Source organism: Cryptomeria japonica, chromosome 4 (genome assembly GCF_030272615.1).
Source record: "Cryptomeria japonica chromosome 4, Sugi_1.0, whole genome shotgun sequence".
Lineage (NCBI taxonomy): Eukaryota > Viridiplantae > Streptophyta > Pinopsida > Cupressales > Cupressaceae > Cryptomeria > Cryptomeria japonica.
In genome coordinates, this window is record NC_081408.1 from 521,441,019 (window position 1) to 521,449,014 (window position 7,996).

A 7,996-nucleotide genomic window follows, 5' to 3' on the forward strand; every position below is an offset into this window, starting at 1 on the left:
CCGCCTCAGATTCCTCATTGGGTATCAACGTAGCAGAAAATATCTTCCTCCAAAGGGCTGATGTCATCCTGATGACTTTACCTTGTCGCTCTTTTAGTCACTTACTTTGGTATAGGCTATCTTGGTGAAACCTCATCTCCATCCATCATGATATATACCCTATCGGGTATCAGGGTAGCTTTTTCTTACGCTATCCGATATTTTGATGATTTCAAAACATACACTTCACCTTCTCCTTAGTCGATATAAGTCATACCGATAACCTATGCCTTTTCTACTCAGCTTTGTCTTTCTTATTGGGTATCAACGTAATCCAAAACTCCTTTCACCGATAGTTTGAGCTATCTCGATGGATTAGTACTCCCACTTTTTGGTGTTACTTCATCGAATAGAGTCATGCCGATGATGCCGTCTTCTGCCATCTATCCCATCGGGTATTGGGGTAGCACATGATATCATTTTTTGACAACCCGATGAAATTTACTATTTCCTTCACATCATCTTTCATCAGTGTAGGTTATACCGATCAACTCATTGGCTATCGGCACATCATTTTTCTCATGCCTCTGATAATGAATGTTATGCTATCCTTTTGGTTCTCCTTCGGAGTGATCGGTCTAGGTCATACTGATAAGTTTTCTCATCATTTATGCCAGTCGGTCTTATCGAGGTAACTTACACCGATAGTTCAAACCTAATAATTATGCAAATTTAGCACCTCTTCATATATCACTTGCAGTTGTAACCTTTTATGGAAACTCTGCATGTGCTAATAGATGACAGAGGCTATCACACAGGCCCAGAGAATGCCTTATAAGGCTCCCAATGTTGTCATGTTGAAACTTCCTCATGTAGCTCATACTCAGTGCCAACCCTTAGCATGCACTAGTGGTGCTTGTCCAATCCTGGAAAATAGGGTCACAAAGGGATTTTTTTGGATACTTAAGCACATATCCTGCACATATAATCCAACAATAAATGGTCTTATGATGAAAATGTATATATAAAACATTGAAGAAATAGCATAGAATATTTTGCAAAAATATGTACTAACATTGGCTCTATGTAGGGATGTATGTTCCTTTTAGGGACATAGCAAGATCCTAGCAATCTCTAGAAAGCAGACCAAACCATAAACAAAAATAAACCACAAAGGAAAACTAAACTACTATAGTACAAGAAATAGTCCCTTCTCCTTAAGAGAAAAAATGTTTGAGGTACTAAGCATGTACTGTAAATTCATGAATTTCACCATCAACATTCTGCAAGAGGTATGAATTTTCCCCTTTCTTTTCCATGATGACATACACTCCTAGCCAAAGTGCTTCAAATTTTCTAGGCTTGCCCCTATCTTGATCCTTTGCATTCCAGTTTAGCACCCACTCTCCTTCCTCAAAGGTCCTAATAGAAGCTCTCTTTTGATGTAATGCTTTTACCATCTTCTTCTTTTGTATATTTTGTTCTTGAGCCTCTCTTTTGTACTCATCTAATTCAACCAACTATATCAACCTGTCTTCCATAAAATTAACATCCTCTAAATATTCCTTTGAAACAAAATTATACACTAGGAGAAAGTTGTTCAAGGGTAGTCGTGCCTCTTTACCATAAACTAGTTGATAAGGAACAAACCCTGTGGATTTCTTGATTGTTACTCTATCTACCCAAACTGCCAAATTCAGCTTTGAATCCAATGCCTTCTTATTATCACCTAACATCCTCTTAATGATCTTTAATAGGTTTTTATTACTAGATTATGCTTGTCCATTTCCCTGGAGATGATAAGGTGATGAATATGACAAAGTAATTCCATAACTTTCACAGAAATCAACAAATTCTTTGGATCTAAAACACATCCCATTATCTACAACAATCTTGTGGGGAACCCCAAATCTTGTCAATATATTTTCCAAAAGACACTTTGTCAGCACCTTACTTGTAGCCTACTTGGTAGGAATTTCCTCTACCCATTTGGTAAAGTAGTTGGTAGCAACTAAAATCCATTTGTGTCCTCCACTAGATTTGTTTACAATTTATCTTATGAAATCAACATCTCACATCTGAAAAGGTTCTTCAGTTTGCATGGGTCTAAGTGGAAGAGCTCCATCATATTTAAGCTTCCTTGAAATGTTTTGGCAAGCCTCACATTTTCTATATAGGTATGACAATCCCTAAAGACTTGTGACCAATAATAACCAGCATTTAGTATTTTATGGGCAGTAGTTTTTTCTAAAAAATGTCCCCCACATACTCCTTTGTGCAATTCCTTTAAGATAGATTGTACTTGATGAACATCAAAACAAAATAAAAGGATATGATCTCTATTTTTCCAATACAAATCACCTTTAAGAAATACATACCTAGATGCCTAAAGTTGAAGTGTTCTTCTTTGATTATCATTTAAATCCTCTAGACATTTCATGTGTTTTAAGTAATAGACAATATGTTTATACCAAGGGGACATCTCAATGCTTATTTGAGATTCCTCTAATTCTACCTGATTTATCCATGTTGCTTCTAGATTTGATTTTGTCATCAATTTAGCCAAGTTCTAACCTCTCACCAATTTAGTGATCTAAATGTCAATGTTGAACTCCCAGATTTGATTGATCCATCTGCATGTTCTCCTAGTAGTTTCACTCTGCCTGAAAATATCATTGACTGTTGTGTTAGGAACATAAGCAATAACATTAGCTCCCACTAAGTATGGTCTAAAAGATTTTACAACTTTTACTAGAGCATATGCTTGTTTCTCATTTATATCATAGTTTAACTCAGAGGCTTGTAGTGTCTTGCTAAAAAGATTCCATTGGTTGTTCATGACCTTCATCATTCTTTTGTAACATAACTGCAACAATGGTATGAAATGAAGCAAAAGAAAATACTTGAAAAGGTTTAGAGAATTTAGGAGACTTAAGTACATGTGCTTCCTTGATGGCCCTTTTAATGTTTACAAAGGCCTCAATTGCTTCATTAGTCTATTTTATCTCTACCCCCTTTTTTAACATCTTTGCAGTAGGTTTGACAATTTCAAAAAAATTTGATACAAATCTTCTAACAAAATTAATTGGTCCAAAAAATGATTGAATAACTTTGACTGTTTTAAGGATCTGAATTTTGTCAATAGCTGCAATTCTATCAGGGTCAATCCTTACTCCATCTTTAGATACAATATGACCTAGCAATTTACCTTTACGACTCCAAAGTGACACTTTTTTGGATTTAAAGAAATACCATATTCTAGTGCTTTGATGAAATTTTCTCTAAGTCATTACAATGATTTTCTTCTTTCTTGGAGTATGCAGTCAAATCATCTTGGTATACAACCAAAATGTAATCAATGAGATCTTCAAAAGCCACATCCATGGCCCTCTGAAAAGTAGCTCCAACATCGGTAAGCCTGAATGGCATCCTGGCATACACATATGTGCCCCATGGTATAGTGAAGGTTGTTTTTTATTTTTCTGATTCTTTAACCTTCATCTAGTTGTAACCAGAGAAGCCATCCATCATAGAAAGTAATTCATTCCTTGTTACTTTTTGTAGTATAGCTTCCATATTTGGTAGGGCATAATTATCTTTCAAGGACGATATATTTAAATTTCTAAAGTCCACACACAATCTGATATCACCATTTTTCTTTCTAATAGGAACCAAGTTTGACACCCATGTGGAATGACTTATAGGCTCTATAATCCCTTCATTCCTCATCTTCATCAATTCTTCCTTCATTTTGGGAGCCAATGTGGGATTTATAGGCCTTTGCTTTTGCCTAAATGGTTTGGCATCTGGTTTCAGTGGAATTTCATGCTGGAACAAATCCTCTCTATATGGCTTAAGATCATCATATGACCAAGCAAAAATATGTCTGTATTTTCTTAATAGATTTACCAACGCACTCCTAATTTTCGGTGTAAGCTTCCTCCCAATGTAAACCTCTCTAGGATTATTCTTACTTCGCGAATTTATTTTTTCTACTTCCTTACAACTTCTAGTGTTGGGTTTGAAATTTGTCATGTCTTTATTGTCAAACATCCTTTCTAACTCCACCAACCCTTTTGGAATCTTATTTTTTTTAAGCTGTAAGATATTTTTTCCAAACAAAGATTCCTTTCCATTTTTCTCTTCCACATATGCATTCCAATCCATATGTTGGCCTTCATATTGATCCTCACAAAATAGGAATTTCAGAAGATCCCTATCATCATCAAATATCTGCCAATTTTTTATGTTATCAAGTACTGCAGGTCTAGTTTTATTTCAACTTTGGTGATGTCATCAAAAGGAATATCATTATGCTTAATTGCTAGGTTAGCCATAAAATCAGCCAAAAGATTGTTTGATCTTTCAATCCATGTTATAGAAAATGCATCAAAAAATTCAATTGAATCCCATACCTCATTTCTGTAATTTCAAAGCCTTACATTTTTAGTGGCAAATCTTTTCCTTACTTGAGATATAACTAACTTTGAATCACCATAAACTATTAGTAATTTTATGCCATATTTACTTGCCATCCTCAGGCCTAACAAGAGTGATTCATATTCAGAGACATTGTTTGTACATTCAAAAGCTAGCGAAAAAGAATATTTGAATGATCTTCCATTAGGAGAAATAAAAACTTCACCAGCTCTATTTCCTTCTTTACTGCAAGCACCAACAAAATACATTTTTCAAATTTCATCCTCATGCAATTCAATAGTATTTTCAAACTTTTCATTTTTATATTGGATGGGTTTATAAATCCAAACCTGAAAGTTATCTATATTTGTTTGGAGAAAATATGTTGTCTCTTGGATAAACCTCCTCTATCAAGTAGAATGATCTCAGTTCTCTATCAATCCTTACATTTGCCCCTTTTACTGGGATGGATGCATATGAAAGATCTAGCTGGACATGTCCACCCACCAAATTTGACCATTGCCTTGATAATAACATCCCATAATCTAGTGGAACTTGGACAATAGTGATGTTTAATTTATATGACATATTAGGGCATGCTAGAAATCAAAACTATACATCCTTCATAATTCCAACAACTGGGACTGATCTATTATCCATAGCATAGCATTTCCCATAGGGAGTGTCCACATTTATCCCAAGTTATTTCATGACATCTTGTGGTATTATGTTCATGGCTGCACTTGAATCTATCATACAATTCTTAACCATTTTATTGTTAATCATCAAAGTCAGATAAAAAGGATCAACCTCGATAAGATTCTTAATGATAGAAGTTACAAAATAGACAACAGGTGGATCTTCAACTTTTGGCTTATGATCCTCTTTATTTACTTCACCAACATTAGACAAAATCTCGATTGTTTCATGTTTGTAATCAAGAAATTCCATTACCTCAAGCAAGGGAAAATATATTTTCACCTGTGATAAAGCTTGAGACATAAATGATCCACAATTTGAGAGTGGCTTACTAATTTGTTTCTTTTCAATTGGATTTGTTAATTTAAGAGGTTCTGTTTGTTTCTCCTTTTCTATTGCAACTTCTTTTTCCTTGCTAGTGATGGTGTCTTTGTTTCCACTAGCTTTAGGAACATTTGCAAATATCCTAGATGGCTTACCTTGTTCTGGGTTCACTATTCTATTTCTTAACTGATAATTGCTTTTTGCCTAAGCTACTACTGCCATAGTCTAGGCTTTCTTTTCTTCATCTGTTAAGTTCCTCAAGGAATGCACTTGATCTTCATTATGGAACAATCTCCTCAAGGATGGAATATCCGCTTCATCATCAGTAAAAACTTGTTGTACACTATGTTGTTGGTTCTCTCTTCTCCATTGTACATCTGATGATTTTTCACCCTCAAATGAATCCTCATCCCTACCCCAAAATGGATCTGATGAAAGTATATTTACTGTGGGCTCATATTCATTCTCATGGTCCTTCTCTTCTGCAAAACCTTGACCAATCATACATTGTTTTGCAACATGGGGTAAATTGCAGACTTCACACCATGGATATTCTTCAACAAAATTGTTTACCTTCTTCAATGGATTAGGAGTTTCTTTGCTTAGATTTGCATTCACCGGTTTACCATCTTTCTAGTTTGTATTATATGGCATGTCATACAATCTTGTTCTATTGCAACTTATAGGCTTGTTACTTCTATATGGAGGCAACTTTTCATTATGATTTTGCTTACCCTTCATGTCCTTTAGCATGTCCATGATTTGACCAAATTTATCTTTTTTTGTTGTTCTAGAATTATATAATTTTGGATCATCTCTCTTGCAAATTCTCCCAGCAGCTTTTCTATTATTTTTGATGGTATTAGCTATTTTAAAATCTTGCTACAAATTAGTAGGTTTATGAGATAAGATCTCATAATGAGTCTTGTTGTCAAAAGCACTTAAATAAAAATCAAGCAAAAATGAATCAACGGGTCTAATATCTCTTGGTATCCTATTAAGTACTTTATTAAACCTCTTGTTAAATTCATAGACTGTTTCATTCTGATTTTTCTTTATGCTAGTCAACTCATGAGATGCAAATGAAGTGTCATTATGTTCTCCAAATTCCTCTAAGAATATTGTTAGAAATTCTTGGCAACTACCAATACATCTGTCAGGAAGATTCCTATACCATTCTCCTACATCCTCTATTAGATATTGAACAAATAATTTCATAAAGACATCTTCATGAGGGATTTCAAACTCTTCAATGGTATTTTTTACATTTATTACATGTTCTGTAGAATCAGTTCCATTTCCTGTGAATTTAGGAACAACTGACCTTAAATCGTTTGCAATCTGATTTGGATATCCAACTATCCCACTAAAATCCAACTGTTTATACCTCTCAATGGTCATAGGTGGCCTGCAACCATAGTTGGTAATCTGATAGTTTCTATTTATTCCATTATTACCATTGTTTCCATTGTTACCTCCACCATTATTGTTATTCCCATTTCGGTTGTTCCCATTATCATTGTTTCCATAGTTTTCATTATTACCATGATTTCCTCCAGTATTGCTTACGTTGTTGATACTATATCTATTATTCCAGTTACTAGTAATTTCCCCACTATTATTTCTTCTTTCACCATTACGATTATTGTATTGTCTATAATTATATTGGTTTTTATTTTCATGGTAGGGTGTATTTTTTCATTTATCCCTTTTTTCATAATTATTATCCAAAATATCAGACAATGGATTATAATAGACGTTAAATGGTTGTTCCAAGTTTCTCATGTGAGGGGGACTATACCTAGGGGTTGTTAGTCTAGTTACTTCACCTTTTCCCCTCTCTTCTTCCACCCTGTTTTCATCCAACTGCCTGTCCTCCTGTTCCTCAGTAGTTAGGGATTCATCATGACCATGTTTATTGTCTTTTGTATTTAAGTTATAAGAAGGATTTTCCTCCAGATTTTCAAATTTATCACCAGATGGAGAACCATCATCTCTACGAGGAAACTTATTATAACCCCCAAATGCCATATTTGATATTGATTTCTTTTCTTTATTTCTTCTTTTCGGACTCAACTGAACAATATTATCTTGTCCCTTGTGCAAGGACCTCCACCCCTGCATAAATCTTATTGACAAATTCCTAGGGGTTTCCCTTACTTTCTTGACATACCAATTATTACTCATATATTAAATGTAGAATCACCACCTCCTAAGAGGAATTATACTTTATTAAACTTCTAGGATCCTTCCTCCAGCAGTGTCTGAAGTGAAACCACCAAAAATTATGAGCACTTCTTATTACAACTCCCCAGCAGAGTCATCAATCTGTTGGTTCCCAAAACCACATATTGGAAATCCGAGAGCTTTGCCAAATCTCTTATTGATTTATCAATCAGCCTTGGCCAACGAACATGAATGGTCGAAGACCAAATTCCTCTACACTTTAGGCTCCACTAGACCTAGGTGGGTATACCCCAATTTCCAAAGCATAAACAAACTTCTTTATAGTGAATTTAAACTATTTAATGTAGTTGTTTATAGGGCTAGAAAACAATTTCCTGCAACTATGCTT

General features: G+C 34.6%; 1 protein-coding gene across 1 annotated transcript; it reads right to left on the reverse strand.

Annotated features, from left to right (window-relative positions):
- Positions 1-5,646: 5,646 nt before the first annotated feature.
- Positions 5,647-7,452, reverse strand: LOC131040795 (uncharacterized). Its single transcript, XM_057973751.1, has 3 exons — positions 7,223-7,452; positions 6,573-7,075; positions 5,647-5,912 (listed from the first exon to the last, which is right to left on the reverse strand). Exons 1-3 carry the CDS (start codon positions 7,450-7,452, stop codon positions 5,647-5,649), a joined length of 999 nt encoding a protein of 332 aa, XP_057829734.1.
- Between the last annotated feature and the right edge of the window lie 544 nt (positions 7,453-7,996).